This window comes from Colobus angolensis, unplaced genomic scaffold (genome assembly GCF_000951035.1).
Source record: "Colobus angolensis palliatus isolate OR3802 unplaced genomic scaffold, Cang.pa_1.0 Scaffold26, whole genome shotgun sequence".
Taxonomy (NCBI): Eukaryota; Metazoa; Chordata; class Mammalia; order Primates; family Cercopithecidae; genus Colobus; species Colobus angolensis.
This window is the reverse complement of record NW_012115821.1, coordinates 2,014,087-2,032,433: the sequence shown is the minus strand read 5'-3', so window position 1 is coordinate 2,032,433 and position 18,347 is coordinate 2,014,087. Positions and strand designations below refer to the sequence as shown.

Genomic DNA, 18,347 nt, shown 5'->3' with positions numbered 1-18,347 from the left:
GGAGAAAGACGTTTTTTTAAAAACCGTGGATTTGAGTGAAAAGAGTAACTAATAAGTAAAAACCACCCAAAGCCAAAACACAGTTAGTTACCCTACCAAAAAGGAAATTTACTGCAAGACAACAACAACAGCAAAAGCAAGAATTGTCGGGCAGGCACAGTAGCTCACACCTGTAATCTCAACACTTTGGGAAGCTAAGGCAGGCAGATTGCTTGAGCTCAGGAGTTCCAGGCTGCAGTGAGCTGTGATCGCACCACTGCACTCCAGCCTGGGCAAGAGGAATGAGTCCTGTCTCAAAACAAAGCAAAACAAAACAAAACAACAACAACAACTTAGGAATCATTGAAGTGGAGGATATGTAAGTCATGCTTCTGTGTGAGGAAAAATAAACTAGAAAATGATTTGGATTGACCATCACAATTGAAAGAATTCAATTTCTGAGTTTTATATATATATACACATACACATAGATATGCATATATATGCATATATACATGTATGTATGCATATATATATGCATATATACATACATAACACCCATATAATAAATATATATGGTGTATATATATGCTTCAGTAGCTATAAGTTATGCTAAAATGATTTCTATTTTGAGATAAAATTCTAAATTATGATAGTGTAATGCTTCAACTATCGCTTCTGAAAAGGAAATAACAGAGCTTTCTGAATCCCAAGATTGGTCAAGTAACATTTTTTTTTTAATTCTGTTTTGTTTTGTTTTGTTCTCTGTAAGGCAAAAAGCAGTCTCTTATCCCAGAGATCTCACAAGAGTTGCTATGCAAATAGAAGTTTTCAATTGGAGTTGCCACCGAGTGTGTCTATTCCTATTTTGTTTGTATAGACTCAAGCTAGTAAATAGTTGTTCCTAAGTTGCTAGATGATTTCATTACAGCAGGTTTTAACAGAATCTGGCACCAACTTCTGAAAAAATGAGTTCATTCTATGAACTAGTGAACTAGTCAGAAGATACAGAGATCCAATTTGGGAGCTTTTTTTTTTGCTTTTTTTTTTTTTTGAGATAGGGTGTCTCTGTGTCTCCTGAGCTGGCATGCAGTGGTATGATCACGACTCACTGCAACCTTGATCTCCTGGGCTCAAGTGATTCTCCCACCTCAGCCTCCCGTAGCTGGGACTGCAAGCATGCACCACCATGTTGGACTTATTCTTTTAATTTTTTGTGAAGACCAAGGCTGGTCTTGAACTCCTGGGGGCTCAAGTGATCTTTCCACTTCCACTTCCCAAAGTACTGGAATTACAGGTACGAGCAACCATGCTGGGCCTCTACTCAGTTTTTATATCAGCATGTTACAAAGGCATCAAAAAAGGACTGAAAGCTTCTATGGCCTGAAAAGAAAATATATCAGACCCCTGATAATAAAGTATCAACAGCAAATTGACATAGTTTTCTAATTATCGATATCTTTCTTGCTAGTATCTATATATGTTTACAGTATGCTATAGATAATTTTTACCGGGTTTTTTTTTTTACCATTTTGTGGAAGCCCAGTTTTTACGTATTGTATATTTGATATATATTGCTTTTGAAAACATGCAAGCTTTTTAAAAAGATATCGTTTTAAAAAAACATATTTTTACTTAGAGTCAAGTCAGATAAGCTTCCATATGTTTGGGAAATGAGATATTTTGTAGTTTACATTTTGTGCAACTTCAAACAGTTCCAACTTCTAATGACTTCATTCACGTGCACAGCGTGTATTTTTCCCACAGAGTCTGAAGCAAGAGCACTGGCCAAAGAGAGGCAGAAAAAGGACAATCACAACCTGAGTAAGTTGGTTTTATTTGTGTTCGTGACATTTGATATTAGAGTTAATATTCCCCCATATATCAAAAATGTTCCCAGAAATTCTGTAGAGGAGAGTTGATTTCTACAGCTGTTAAAATTATCTCTTCTGGAAGAAAACTGTATTTGACAGAAACCAAGGTATATATTTTCCCCATATTTTATCTCAGGTCAAATTGAATTTTGTATATATACTTATTTTCAGTTTCTGAAGAGTTTTTATTTTTCTTGTTTATAGTAGTGAGTTTTTTATTTTCTCTCTCCCTCTCTCTCTTTTTTTTTTTTCTGGTGAGAGGGAGAACTGATCCCCAACTACCCAATTATAAGTGTTGCTCACACAGGAACTTATTAACAAAAGGGGATTAGGGGAGCACCTTCTCCAATGAGATTTGAAAGAAAAAGAAAGAAAGAAAGAAAGAGATCTGAAGGGGAGTAAATGGATGAGGTAGCCTCCTACATTTCTGACATTATTTGTGACTTAAAAAAAATAGTCCTAAAGCATTTGAAATATTTTTTACACATTTAATTTACTCTTGATCAAATCTTCAACTTGTCTCCTAAGAATACTTTAATTTTTGTTTAATATAAGCAAGTAAGGCAAGCTGCACCGATTTTTTTTTAATAAAGGGATTGAGCTTGGAGGTAGGAAATCGGGTGTGAATTTCTCATCTCATGGCCTCATGTTCTCTGTTTCTTGAATTGATTTTTAAGAGTATGAGTCATATATAAACACTTTCTCCTTATAAAAATGATAGAATAAGGCCAGAGTTCTCCTTTAGTCCTCAGGAATATGCATGTTGGTTTCATTTTGGCATTGCTCTTCCTGACCTTTTTCTGTGTATTAAGAATATAGACACATGCACACAGAAAATAAATCATATGGATTTCTATGTTTTAACACAAACGGTGTCATATTGTCCATTTTATGTCGATTTTTTTCTACTGAGTAGTATGTTTTGAAGACCTTTTGCTGTTAGAAGTCTAGATCTATCTACTTTTTGAAAACTAATTGCATAGTATTTTACAGTGTGACTGTATGATATTTAGTAACTTCCAAACTGCTGTGTGTTTATGTTGTTTCTAATTTTTCCCTCTTATAAACAATACCACAGTGAACGTTTTTATATGTGTCTCTTTGTGTACAAGAAAGTTTGTTTCTGTAGGTTAGAAACAGAACTGAGAAATGGAACTGCTGGGTCCTGAGGAAGCTGGTTTTTACTTTAAGAGCTACACCCCTCCCCAGTTCTCATGTCAAGTGTAAGAAGCTCTCCTTTTCTTTTAACCAAAACAGATGAACTGTAACCTCCAAGGCCTCCAGCTTCTCAGTAATTTTACCCTAAGATATTTCTTCTTTTAAAACACCTTAGAAACAAAATAATTAGGCATTACCCAAAACTACTTAAGTGAAATGTGGAAAACTGAGTTGGATCTTGTCAAAAACAATAGATACCTATCATCAGGCACCTGAACTCTCAAGGTCAAGGTTGTCAGTAAAGTGCAAACATGATCAGCTCAAACTCTGAAGGCTATGAAGCAAGCTAAAAGTCTCATCCAACCATTGGGAATTAATAATCAAGGTTAGATTGCCCCTTGGTCAAGCTGTTCCTCTTCTAGGAATTTATTTTGTACGAATACTTGCCAAAATGTACAAAAGGATACATTCATTTATTATTCACTCATTCACTCAGCCATATATATATATACACACACACACACACACACACACACACATATATATAGAGAGAGGAGGAGAGAGAGAGAGAGACCCTGTTTTGTGTGAGGCACTTTTCTACAATGTGAACCAGAAAATGAGTTTCCCATCCTGAGAAACTAGCCTTTGTGTTAGGGGTCATCTACCATGTATTACCGAGTGAGATGAACAAGGGGCAGAATAATACATATAATATCCCATTGTGTACAAAGAACACACTGGAGAGAGACATGCTTGTTTATGTGTTTATATGGATGTATATGTGCATGGGCGACAATCTAGATACCACTCTTATCAGTGACAATTTGCCCAGGTATATAGATGTTGGATGGTATAAAGACTTGGCTTTTACTTTTTCTTTAATATACCTTTGTATTTTTTTAAATTTTTTACTAGCTTATATCATCTTTCTAATAAATGATTGGAAAGGGAAGTCACTGAACTAAAAACAAAATGTAGTACACCTAAATATTGACAGTGAAAGATGTTAGCTGTATGCTGCTGAGTGAAAAAAAGATGCAGAGTCATTTTTAGTGTGATTCCACTCTAAATGTTTTGTTTCTTATTTAACACATATTTGTTGAGAGCATACTATGTGCCAGATGCACACGGTTACTTGGAATGCAACAGCAAATAAAAATAACAAATAGATCAATGGGATACATGAATATGGGATGGCAGAAAGTTCCACATGGAGTCAAAGGGCAAGCAAGGGAGTATAGTGTCAGCATGGACATGGGAGGTGGTGGATCAGTTTCAAAGAGGATGACCAGAAAGTCTCATAGGTAAATCTGAGTCTACCTGAGGGAGGTGAGTGCAGTGCCATTCACATATCTGGAGGTACAATGTTCCAGGCTGGTGGAACAGCCATATGGAGTCCTCCAATGGGGCATATCTGGCTTGCATGAGGAATAGCAAGGAGCCAGAGAGGCTAGAGGAATTTTATGATTATTATGTGCTTGGAAAAAAATAAGAAGAAAGTATCATACTTACGAGTTTTGGGGAAGGTTAGCTGCTGGATCAAGGACCCCATAATTCCTTCTTCAAAACCAGTGACCATCACTTAGGGTTTCTATTTTATAGAAGTCTAATGGTAGGACTTCATATTATATAAAACGGATTTCATCATTGGAATAATCCCTCAGCCAAAACAATTTATATTGGGAAAGCAGGGAATCACATTATCTAAGTATACAGACTATTAGTGGATCAAAAAGAAACATATATTATGGTATTTAGAGTAAATATTAACAACTTCATTTTGTTAGACTTCAAATTATTTGGGTCATCCTCCCCTAAGAAGATGATAGTTGAACTTACACCTAGATTTATAAAATAGGAATGCTGTGAAGATTCATGGTACAGCTGAAAATACTAGACTTCAGTTTTAGGGCTGTGCTATCCAGTACAGCAGCCATTTACCACTGGTGCCTACTCAGCCTTGAAATATGACTGGTCCAAATTGTGATGTAAAATTGAAAGTGTAAAATGTGCCCTGGATTCCAAAAACTTAGAATGAAGAAAAGAATGTTAAGTATTTAATTTGTAAATGTTTACATTGATTGCCTGTTAAAATAATAATATTTTGGATATAATGGATTTAATAAAATGTTAATTTCATCTCTTTCTTTTTACTTTTTAAATAGTACTACTAGAAAACTTAAACTTACATATGTAAATTATATTTCTGTTGGGTAGCACTAGGCTAGAGCATGGGTGTTTTGTGTGGCCCATGAGTTAAAAATGTTTTCTACAGTTTTAAATGGCTAAAAAAGGCCGGGTGCAGTGGCTCACGCCTATAATCCCAGCACTTTGGGAGGCTGAGGCGGATAGATAGATCACTTGAAGTCAGGAGCTCGAGACCAGCCTGGCCAACATGGTGAAACCCCCTTCTCTACTAAAAGTACAAAAATTAGCCAGGCGTGGTGGCGTGTGCCTGCAGTCCCAGCTACTCAGGAGGCTGAGGCACAAGTACCATCTCATGAACCCAGGAGATGGAGGTCACAGTGACCCAAGATCGTGCCACTGCACTCCAGCCTGGGTGACAGAGCAAGACTCCATCTCAATAAATAAATAAATAAATAAATGCTAAAAAAAAAAGTGACATGAAAATTATATACAATGCAAACTTCAGCATGACAAGTAAATTCTAATGCTTTTCATTAGATTTGCCTTGCAAAAAATTGTACTCATGTGTTATATTTTGAATTTTATCAGTAAAAAATGTGTGGAAATTTGTTTTCCCTCTGGTTAAGTAAATATCTGCATAATATCCTCAATTTTGCTACTTATCCCACAAAACCACAAGTACTAACTTCCTGGCTCTTTGCAGAAAGTTTGCTGACTTCTGCTCTAAGGGGTTAGGTTAGAATTTGGGCTGTTCACCAGGTATTGCTGGATGTCCTTGCCAAGTCCCTAATAACAGTATCTCTAAGGCAATTTCATTATTTGTAACTGAGGATAGTAACTGATTTCGGGGTTGCTGTAGGAGCAAATGAGAAATCGTATGTATCTAAGGGCTTTGGAAATGATAAAGGAAGGTAGCTCATTTTTAACTGCAATACCAAAAACATAGTAAAAATAGGGAAAAAGTAGGTTCAGGTTTCCATTGTCATGACCTGAGAAGTTAATATGCACATGCCTTTGATGAGATATACTAAATGCATACATGGTACTGTCACTAATAGCCCTTTCCTGTGCTCTTTTCTTGAAGTTGAACGAAGAAGAAGATTTAACATAAATGACCGCATTAAAGAACTAGGTACTTTGATTCCCAAGTCAAATGATCCGTGAGTACAATTGCATGTTAATCTGCATCATATATTTTTTGGACCTGAATGTTTTTTCATATGTTGTAAAAAATGCAGTTGTAAAAACTAAAGTAAAGAAGTCTCTCCTCTCCCTTTGGTTCTGTTCCTAAATTCTTCTTACACCTTTCTTTTGGTTAGTCTCATCAAACTAAAATTTCCAGACAAAAGCATTGAACTGTACAAAATGATCTTTGGACACTAGATGCTTTGGTTGTGAGGAGCTGGCTTTCTGAGAGGAGGTGGCTTTCTGAAACCTAAGAATTCTTTGCAAACAAATACTGAGCTTAAAAAATATTTCCTTTAATGATTCATGCAGAACAGAACTTTCAATAGCTGTTAAAGCTAGATTTGTTGACTGCTCTTTGACTTGTATAGTATCTCTAAATAGGCACTGATGAACAGACATTAGAGACTTCAAGTTTAATGATACTCAACAGACAAAAAAAGGTCAACTGCTTTTATGAAAACTTGCCTGCTCTTTGTATGTTTTACCATTGTAGGGGGAAAAAGTAATGTTTTAATCCTCTTATTAAGTACAGGTCAGCTAATTTGGATTTCAGCTTTTGGTCTCTCTTTATCCACCCTGCCCCCTTCAGAGATAACAGCTGTAAAGATAATTTTCTCAAGTCTTTCCTACCAGCCTATAGTTACCTGCAACGTCAGCAGATAGGACAACAAACACACAGTTTTTATCCATTAGAAAATGGTTCATTTGAAGCAAGGGGCTAGAAAATATATACATTTTAATGGCCCCCACAGGCATTCTGTGAAATTAGCCTTTGAATATGACCTTTTAGCTACCTAATAAAATGTAAAGATGAAATCAAGTATTATTCATGCAAGGCTTATTAAATTTGCTATTCACATTATTGTTAGAGAATTTGTAACAAAATAAAATAAAACCATTACCTATTGTGAGGTGGTTTTGATGAATGTACAAGCACAATTCCATCTTCAATGTTTTGCTTTCCCGGGTTTCAAGGAAAGGCATTTTCAAACCCGAAACATTTCAGATTCTCAGTTCTGCAGCACAAATGTATCCTGCTAAAGGGCTGTGACCTTCATTTCCTATAGTCAGTCTTGCATGATAGTTGAAATTGAATTCCCATTTTCCTGTTCTTTATCAGCTTTCACTTTTTAGCATATTCTTTTAAACTGTAGCATGGGAATCTCTTTAGCAACATTTTATGAAATTATGGGGCTGCAGTGAAAGCCTCTATTTGCATATCTTCTTTCCCCATTGTATTAGAATACTTGTGGGTTTATAATCTGAACTGATAATGATCTTTAATTGTAGGCATTGTTTTAAGATAAAACAGACTATAATCTATATGGTGGTTTTCCCACACCAGGTTTCTAGAATGTGCCTTGGGGCTGCTATGCAGACGCAGTCTCATAGACTGAGGTCTCCGCCCAGTACCTTTTCTCCCACCAGAGCAAGTCTGCTTTTGTTGAATTTATATAATGGAGATCTATATACACTATTCTGTGAAAAAAGAGTCCCTCTTATTACTGAACAAAAAAAGTTTGAAAACCCTTTCTTAAACTCAGAAGCATAATTGATTGATTGGATCTCACAAGGATGCAAAACCCAAGATAATTGGTTGAAACAATCACTTCTTTTAAACTGAGTGACCCCTCACATATCCCAATTCTGATTTCTCATCTTGCTGGCCTACGTGAAGCATCATTTATTTTAATTACATTTCTCTCTGGCTGCTAAAGTTACTTCTCTTACTTTGATCTTAGCTCTGAATATTAAGTCTGTGCTCACTCTGGGTATCTCAGGATGTTCCCCTGGGTTGCCATCTTTGGTGTTCAGACCCCAAGGACCAACCCCAGGGAATTCTCTGGGGGCTGGAACTGTCCCTTTTATGGGAGAACTTCTGTTTTGTTCTTAATGTAACCCATATGAGGATCAATTACTTGGTGACTTGTTTAACGACCCTCTATTCACCAGTTCCACCTGATACTTGTAGATGAGGAAACGGATAGAGAGAGGCTAGATAGCATGCCTGTGATAATTCTTGATTAAAAAAAAAATAGAAGGATGCTGAGTTTATGCCACAAACAATTTAGTAGTGCGATCTCACAGATCTGTTTTACCATCGTTTACTCTGACTGAGTTAACTTTTATAGTTTTAGAAACCTATAACTGTTTAATATGATGTTTAAGGAAACTGTAATCAACAGACCAAAATTTAAGTCCTGACTGCACCATATGGTGCTCTGTGGCCTCGGACAAGCTGGATTGTCTCTGTTTCAACATGTGCACGAAGTCTCTATCTTACAAGGTGCTTGTCTGGGTTAAGTAAGACAATGTGTACAAACTGGGTGGGCAACACTAGGCACGTGGCAAACACTCATGAATGGTAGCTATTATTAATGTATGATTATCTCATTTTCAAAATTGGATGCTTTTAAAAATGATACAGTGGACTTTGGGGACTTGCGGGGAAGGGATGGAGCGGGTAGGATGGGGGTGAGGGATAAAAGACTACAGGTTGGGTACAGTGTACACAGCTTGGGTGGTTGGGTGTACCACAATCTCAGAAATCACCAATAAAGAATTTATCCATGTAACCAAGCACCACCTGTTCCCCCAAAACTATTAAAATAAAAAAAAAGAAAATTTAAGTTCAAAAAAAGAGATACGGAATGCTTTGAATATTGAATTTTCATTGAGCCTCAAATCCTAAAAATGTCTGTTTTCCTCCGTTTCCATTGTAGAGACATGCGCTGGAACAAGGGAACCATCTTAAAAGCATCTGTGGACTATATCCGAAAGTTGCAACGAGAACAGCAACGCGCCAAAGAACTTGAAAACCGACAGAAGAAACTGGAGCACGCCAACCGGCATTTGTTGCTCAGAATACAGGTACACGGCCTGAGTTGTATAAAGTTTACTACTTGTTACCAACCTCAAGACAGTAGAAAGGTGGATATAATGAGCCATAGGGGAGTTGACTTACATGATCCTAACACAGTCAGTCCTTATTATTTGTGGATTCTGTATGTGTGAATTTGCCTACTGGTAACCCCAAAATCAATATCTGTGGCACTTCCACAGTCATTCTTGGACATGTGCAGAGTGGCAAGTTTGAGCTACCCATGGCACGCATTTCCAGGTGAGGTCGAATGACCCTGCCCCAGGCTGACTGTCTGCTTTCTTGTTTCAGCTCTCATCCTCTAAACAAGTGCTCCTTTCGTGGTCTGTTCAGTACTTTCTACATTATTGTTTCTGTTGGTGATTTCGCTGTTTAAAATGACCCCCAAGCATAATGCGGAAGCAATGTCTAGAGTTCCTGAGGGCGAGAAGGCCGTGATGTGTCTTACGGAGAAAACACAGGTGTTGGATAAGCTTCTTTCCGGCATGAGTTACAGTTCTGTTGGCTGTGAGTTTAATATTCACGAGTCAACAACATATATTACATAAGGTGACCTTCCACAGAAACATACATACAACAAGATTAAGTGTTGTGACTGGGGTTTCACAGGAACCTAACCTGTAATTCCCCTGGGAACAGTGCTTCAGTGTTCACCCATTCAGTGTTCACAGTGACTTTGTAGAACATAAAAAACATAAGCACTGACTATACATGTTAAATAAGAAGATGCCTTAGTATTTGCAGGGTCTAGGAAGCAATTGATGATCAAAGTCTGTGTTTATAAGGAACTTGGGGACACCCAGAGGATCTTATATTAAGGACATAATTCCTGGAGATAGTTATAAATAGTAGAATTGTAACATATATCTTTAACTTAAACTATACACCCTTAGAGGAAGACATACTAATTTTATTGATATGTACAATTTGTGCGTCATCCTGTTCAGTGGGTACACGCACGAGTGTAAACAGGAGATGGAGAGTTCCTCTTCAGTGTTAGCTCCTGGAACTTCTCTCAGGTGCTCAGCCTCTCTTGTTGGGTGAAAGGACACTACTTCCTCTGAAATGATCCTCAAAAACAGACTCCCTGTATGAACCAAAGGGGGTTTGTGAGGGTAATTTTAATTTGCTGACTTTGAACAAAACCTATCTGTAAGAGTCAACGACACCATACCTTCTTCTTGAGTAGGCTGACCCACCTTTTACTAGATTTTGCCATAAAGCAAGGGTTGTCTTTCAACTTTTCCAGTACAACTATTCATGGGGTTATTTTACAAAACAGCAGTGAGAAGTGTGACACCCTAGAGACCATTGTGTTTCACCTAATGGTGTTCCTCCTGGACGCTGAACTTTTCAAACAGAGCAATTCACTTATAATAATGGTCTCCAGTCTTCTGAATGCTTATATTTTGAAATTTCACATCTCTCATTCACTGCAGCGATTCCTCAGCTGCGGGGCGGGGAGATGGGAAGCCACTTCCCTGTTGGAGTGCATTTTAGGACTCTGGGCAGTGAAGGAGAGGTTGTGTGTAATTTGAAAGCCCTCCTTTCCCCTCCCCTCCTCTACTTTGGCTTTGGTTGTTGGTTTTATGTTCTGTCTCTTCAATAAGTAGCTATAGGTATTTAATCTCTTGAACGTAGTCTACCTATTTATAAAAGCAGCTTGTCGACCGGGCGTGGTGGCTCACGCTTATAATCCCAGCACTTTGGGAGGCCAAGGTGGGTGGATCACGAGATCAGGAGTTCAAGACCAGCCTGGCCAAGATGGTGAAGCCCCATCTCTACTAAAAATACAAAAATTAGCTGGACCTGGTGGCAAGCATCCCAGCTACTCATGAGGCTGAGGCAGAGAATCTTTTGAACCCAGGAAGTGGAGGTTGCAGTGAGCCAAGATCACACCCCTGCATTCCAGCCTAGGTGACAGAGTGAGACTCCATCTCAAAAAAAAATAAAAAATAGAAGTAAGAATAAAACCAACTTGTGGACAGGCGCAGTGGCTCACGCCTGTAATCCCAGCACTTTGAGAGGCCAAGGCAGGTGGATCACAAGGTCAGGAGTTCGAGACCAGTCTGGCCAACATGGTGAAACCTCTTTACCAAAAATAAAAAAAAAAAATTAGCTGGGCGTGGTGGTAGATGCTTGTAATCCCAGCTACTCAGGAGCAGGAGGCTGAGGCAGGAGAACCCGGGAGGCGGAGGTTGTGGTGAGCCAAGATTGTGCCATTGCACTCCAGCCTAGGCTGCAGAGCAAGACTCCGTATCGAAAAACAAACAGAAAAAGGAGCTTGTACTAATGTGTCATTTCCTTCTACAAGTATTAAAATGTAATAACTATTTTGAAAGAGTAGCTAGGTTTTGTTTTATTTTAGGGTTCCAAACATGTATATTCATATGAAATACGAATATTTTGAAATATGTGCATTGGAAATTCCATGGTGACGATATCTTGATTTTCTTCCAATGACGATGTGAGGCAGCCTTTAGAACTTTTGCATATCACAGAAAACATTATTAATTAGGAAAGTTCTGTGATGCCATTAAGCCAGAGTTCTCTAGATGAGATTTATCACCTTATTTAGAAATCTGAGTAATGCTTTAGTCAGCTGATAAATATTTTTAATTAGACAACAAAGGATTAGAGTAAGATGTTTGCCTCTTTTAATCCAACTTTATTATTCTTTTTCTGAAAAGACAATCTGCATGTGTGGAAGTGCTGTTCTTATTAGCATGTTGGTGTAGACTTACAAGAGTCCATGTTTTCAGTGTGGGCCTAAGGGCTTTCTTTCATTTTCACTCTAAGTGATGCACGCAAAAGTTTTCATAGAAGAAAGAGCATGAATCCTTAATATCAGTGAAACTGCCATTTTATTAAATAGCCCAGGGCTTTCAAATGATGCCTGAAGAAACTTGTGTTTCTGGAGATTATTTAAAGGAACTTGAAGGTACTTGTGTGACATCTCAAGCTCCTGGCTTTTACTCATATTGCATCCAAAGAAGGATTTTGCAGACCCAAAAACCTTGAATTTACACTGAAACATGGCTTTTCAAGCACATATGTTTCTCAGCTTGTGGGCAAAGGTTGAGAGGCCATGTCATGTGGAGAGTCCTTCCCCTCTCTGATAAGGAAAGGTGACTTGCTTCAAATTTGTATTCTCTTTCTACATATTATTGTTTCACATAGAAGGGATAGCATTGGAATGGAGAAGCAGAATGCTTATCAGGAATCAATTACAGTCTCTATGGTTCATTTTAGGAATGCCCAGGGATATACTCAGAAAGGAAAAAGAGAAAGAGCTTGCTTGGAAGGCATTTTGCAATGAGATACAGGGGGAATCAATGGCATTTAGTAAATGTATTACTCAGTTAGTGCAGCTGTAGTGAAATGCCACTGACTGGGTGGTAAACAAGAGTTATTTTCTCACAATTCTGGAGGCTAGTTGTTGTCCAAGATCAAGTTGTCTGCAGGGTTGGTCCCTTCTGAAGCCTCTCTCCTTGGCTTCTAGATGCCCGTCTTCTCCTTGTGTGTTCACATGGTCTTTTTTCTGTGTGCATCTGTCCCAATCTCCTTTTCTTACAAGGACACCAGTCCTACTGTGTTTAGGCCCACCAGTATGATCTCATTTTAAATTAATCACCTCTTTAAAGGCCCTGTCTCCAAATACAGTCACATTCCAAGGTAGTAACGTTAGGACTTCAACATTCAAATTTTTTCCAGGACACAATTTAGCCAATAATAGGAATGTATGTGAGGAAGGAAAGGAAAAAAGTTGTTCATCTTATAGATGAGAACTTACTTGTTGAGTTAAAAACATACTTTCCCTTTGCCATCGTGAAATGGGTTAAATGATGCTTCTAAAACTTTAGTTACTTGCATAGAACTTTCACAGCTTTTGCTATCACTACCAAAACTTTTTAACTTCATGGCACTCTTAGTGTTTTAGCAAGCTTTTTACCATCCCCCTAGACCAAAAGAAATACCTACTCTTTTTGTTAGGTCCAAACAACTTATTAAGTAGTTAGGTTCTAACAACTTGGTAGCCATTTGAAAAAATAAAACATATAAATTGAAAGGAAAATAGCATTTTTATTTTGTTATTAAATAACCATATTACTTACTAACTGGATGTGTGTGCCTGTTGGGCACTGTACAACTTCTAAAGTCTCTTGGAATCAGACTGGACACCACCACCCTTGTTGCCCAGTCCACAGCGATGTTCATGCAAAACTTGTTTTTCTTTCATCACAGCAACCGCCAAAAACCCAACTCTGCAATGATATGATATAGTTGAAAAGTATATAGCACAGTCTGATGCTGAAAGAGAACTATCTTGAGTTTAGTAGTTCTCAGGTAGTATTGCCATTTCCCTTGAAATGTTAGGCTATCTCCAGTGCTCTGTGAGTTCATTGGGGACCTCAGTGCACAGCTGAAGGACCATAAAACTATGTTACTCTTTACTGAATATGTTTCTTTTTTCTTTTCTTTCGTTTTTCTTTTTCTTTTTTTTTTTTTTTTTTTTTTTCTTTGAGATGCTGTTTCACTCTTCTTGCCCAGGCTGGAGTGCAATGGCGTGATCTTGGCTCACTGCAAACTCCACCTCTCAGGTTCAAACGATTCTCCTGCCTCAACCTCCCGAGTAGCTGGGATTACAGATGCGCACCACCATGCCTGGCTAATTTTAGTATTTTTAGTAGAGACGGGGTTTCACTATGTTGACCAGGCTGGTCTCGAACTCTTGACCTCAGGTGATCCACCCACCCCCCCCGGCCTCCCAAATAATATTTTTATCAGCTTGCATTTAAAACTTCATTTTTGTATTTTTTAACTTATCCTCAGTGTGAACATTAATATCTGCGAGAGACCATCTCTCTCTGTTTTTCATACATAGTCAAATCTATAAAACACCTAAAACTTTATTTCATATACTACCAGTGGTACTTCTACTATACTTTGGAACATACAGAGCTTATTAATTTAGAAGAACAAAAAACTTTTATTTTGAGGATTTATTGTTTTCCAAGTATCTGATTTTTAATAATAGACTTTATTTTTTAGGAGTTTTTGATTCGCAGTAAAATTGAAATGATGCTGCAGCTATTTCCCATACACCTCTTTCCCCCAAGCACGCACGGCCTTCCCCATTATCAGCATTCCCTACCAGAGTGGCACATTTATTAGAATCAATGAACCCGCAGTGACATTTCATTTCCCTCCAAAATCTATACTTTACATTCCCTCTTGGTGTTGTACATTTTGTGGGTTTGGCCAAATGTCTAATGACATGCATCTACCATTACAGTATCATATAGAGTGGTTTCATGGGCTTGAAAGTCCTCTGTGCTCTGCCTGTTTCAGTGTTTTATCTTTACTCTTATTATAGGAACTTGAAATGCAGGCTCGAGCTCATGGACTTTCCCTTATTCCATCCACGGGTCTCTGCTCTCCAGATTTGGTGAATCGGATCATCAAGCAAGAACCCGTTCTTGAGAACTGCAGCCAAGACCTTCTTCAGCATCATGCAGACCTAACTTGTACAACAACTCTCGATCTCACGGATGGCACCATCACCTTCAACAGCAACCTCGGAGCTGGGACCGAGGCCAGCCAAGCCTATAGTGTCCCCACGAAAATGGGATCCAAACTGGAAGACATCCTGATGGATGACACTCTTTCTCCCGTTGGTGTCACTGATCCACTCCTTTCCTCAGTGTCCCCCGGAGCCTCCAAAACAAGCAGCCGGAGGAGCAGTATGAGCATGGAAGAGACGGAGCATGCTTGTTAGCGAATCCTCCCTGCACTGCATTCGCACAGACTGCTTCCTTTCTTGATTCGTAGATTTAATAACTTACCTGAAGGGGTTTTCTTGATAATTTTCCTTTAATATGAAATTTTTTTTCATGCTTTATCAATAGCCCAGGACATATTTTATTTTTAGAATTTTGTGAAACAGACTTGTATATTCTATTTTACAACTACAAATGCCTCCAAAGTATTGTACAAATAAGTGTGCAGTATCTGTGAACTGAATTCACCACAGACTTTAGCTTTCTGAGCAAGAGGATTTTGCGTCAGAGAAATGTCTGTCCATTTTTATTCAGGGGAAACTTGATCTGAGATTTTTATGCCTGTGACTTCCTTAGAAATTAAATGTAAAGTTTAATTGAAAGAATGTAAAGCAACCAAAAAGAAAAAAAAAAAGAGGAAAAGAAATCCATACTAACCCTTTTCCATTTTATAAATGTATTGATTCATTGGTACTGCCTTAAAGATACAGTACCCCTCTAGCTTTGTTTAGTCTTTATACTGCAAACTATTTAAAGAAATACTGTATTCTGTAAAAGACAAAAAAAAAATGCAGTCTTTTCATGAAGATTGTCTGGTTAGAAAACATAACTGATACCAACTGAAACTGAAGGGAGTTAGACCAAGGCTCTGAAATTTAAAGTCTAATCTTGCTCTCTTTTATTCTGTGCTGTTACAGTTTTCTTCATCAATGAGTGTGATTCAGTTTTTCATAAGATATATTTTATTTTGAAATGGAAATTAATGTCCTCTCAAAGTAAAATATTGAGGAGCACTGAAAGTATGTTTTACTCTTTTTTTTTTTTTTTTCATTTTTGCTTTTGATAAGAAAACCGAACTGGGCATATTTCTAATTGGCTTTACTATTTTTATTTTTAAATTATGTTTTACTGTTCATTTGATTTGTACAGATTCTTTATTATCATTGTTCTTTTCAATATGTTTGTATTAATTTGTAAGAATATGCATCTTAAAATGGCAAGTTTTCAATATTTTTACAACTCACTGGTGGTTTTCCGCATTCTTTATACACCCATGAAAGAAAACTTTTATGCAAGGTCTTGCGTTTAAAAGACAGCTTTGCGAATATTTTGTAAATTACAGTCTCACTCAGAACTGTTTTTGGACACATTTAAGGTGTAGTATTAATAGGTTAAAACCAGGCTTTCTAGAAAGAATAAACTTACATATTTATTTTTAGGATATGAAAATAGCAATATTCTTGGAGACCGATAACCATAGCATTAATACACCCATTCTGGTCATTTCAATTGGGGTTTATTTCAGCAAACTTGCTGAATTTATTTTTAAGAAAGAAATACTGTATTGGCAAATTACTGTTACTTGATAACAATGTTTTAACAAGGAGCAATGTTGTAAAGTTAGTTTCAGTGCATTATCTACTTGTGTAGTCCTATGCAATAACAGTAGTGTTACATGTATCAAGCCTAGATGTTTTATACAGATGCCATATAGTGTTATGAGCCAGGCTGTTGAATGGAATTTCTCAGTAGCAGCCTACAATTGAATAGCAAGTGGCATAAAGCATATCCATTCAGAATGAAGTGCCTTAAATATAGCAGTAGTCTTTTTTGGACTAGCACTGACTGAACTGTAATGTAGGGGAAAGTTTCACGATGGTATCTATAGTCAAGAGGAACATGTAGCATGGTGCCTATGTAGACAATATAAGAGCTTCCAATTTTCCTTCAGATATTTTTAATATTAAATATATTTTAGTGACAGAGTGCCAACTTCTTTCATCAGGAAACCTTATTCAGGAGGGTTTTTAAAAAGTGTTTAAATGTCAAATGTGAACTGGTGATGGGTGATGGAGGGTTCAGAGAGGAGTGATCGTCAGATGTGTGAATGGATGGTTTAGGTGAAAATAATCAACTGCATAGTTCCCACGCATGCTGGGCAGTGAGAATCCTTGGAAACATTGGTGATGCTATCAGTTTTATAGCTTTATTACTTAAGGGGATAGGGAAAATTAGTTCCCATTCTTTCAACCCCCTTAACTGTATAGCTCTTTTCCTAGAATAGTGATGCAAATCTGCATGAACAACTAATTGTACCATAGTGTTCATTGATACAATCATAGCATTGTCTATTTTTCTCTTCATATTTATATGGGGGGGAGGGCACTGGATGCAAAAGTTGAAGATCATGATGCTATGATGTTAGTTTTCCTTAGCTGATTTTGAGGGTTTTTAAAAATAAAGCAAGATTGACTAACCTACGGCCAAGGGAACAGGACCATGGTTAAGCAACCATATAGAAAGCTTTGTTGAAAGAAAGTATGGCATCTTGTACCACTGCCCTGACTGTTGCAACTCCTAACCTTGCCATTGCCTGCCTCCCCGTCCCCTTCTCCTTAAGAGACAATTTCTGCAGGTGGCAGGTGAGCAAACCCAGGAGAATGCTGCAATCTTGGGGGTGGTTTTATTTATTTATTTTTTGCCAAATAGAGTGTGGATTCGTTTTAGGGGCTAGTTAAGCCAAGAGGCAGTGGTTTGGGCTTGTTGTTTGTAACAAGAAAATGATCCACACCACTCCCCCCATTCCCGGGTGCAGAATTGTGACTCGGGGTTGGGCCTCTGTATGGAGTGACCAAAATGCCAAAATTGTCTGTCTGCCTCTGAGTAGGGCAATGGAAATACCAAACCTTCTGACTTTGCCAAAAAGCATACAAGCAACCTGGTCATACATAGGATGACAAAATTCTTTCTGGTTGTTTTTAAACAATAAAGCAATAAGAACAAATACAATACATAGGAAGTTAAAAGCACAAAGGAATGAACTTATGAATATTTTTGAAAAATGCACTGGGAAAAAGTTGATGTCAATAACAGTATAAAACAGCCCTATTTCTTGATAAAAATGACAAATGACTGTCTCTTGCAGATGCTTGGTACTGTAATGTTAATAATAGTCACCTGCTGTTGGATGCAGCAATAATTTCTGTATGGTCCATAGCACTGTATATTATGGATCGATATTAATGTATCCAATGAAATAATCGACTTGTTCTTGATAGCCTCATTAAAGCATTTGGTTTTTCACATAGTGGTGGCCTATTGTGTTAATGCCAATTTTGAATGTTATCTGCCTTATCAAAAAATGGTAGTGCACATTTTCTTCTGATTTAATGAATAACAAATTGCATGAAAATTTAGAAAATGCCAGTAAGTACTTTTTTTGTTTAAAATGCCATTCTAAGATGTTACTTTTTGGTTTTAAACATTTTTGATTACTTTTTGACTTACACTCAGATGAGCTATAATTATGCAGCTTTTTTATCCCCCTCTGAATTTGGG

The 18,347-nt window shown here is 37.5% G+C and overlaps 1 protein-coding gene across 10 annotated transcripts in view; it reads left to right on the top strand.

The window, feature by feature from the left end:
- The window catches only part of MITF (microphthalmia-associated transcription factor), a 221,003-nt gene extending 202,907 nt beyond the window's left edge, over positions 1 to 18,096 (top strand). For 6 of the 10 annotated variants that reach the window (XM_011947145.1, XM_011947149.1, XM_011947146.1 and 3 more), the window contains 4 exons: positions 1,747 to 1,803; positions 6,244 to 6,319; positions 9,071 to 9,218; positions 14,606 to 18,096. In XM_011947145.1, the coding sequence (XP_011802535.1) occupies positions 1,747 to 1,803; positions 6,244 to 6,319; positions 9,071 to 9,218; positions 14,606 to 15,007 (683 nt within the window). In that variant the 3' untranslated portion in view covers positions 15,008 to 18,096. Of the gene's footprint in view, positions 1 to 1,728; positions 1,804 to 6,243; positions 6,324 to 9,070; positions 9,219 to 14,605 lie in introns of those variants that run through there. The other 4 variants (XM_011947144.1, XM_011947147.1, XM_011947150.1 and 1 more) reach the window with 2 other exon arrangements.
- Positions 18,097 to 18,347: the final 251 nt, after the last annotated feature.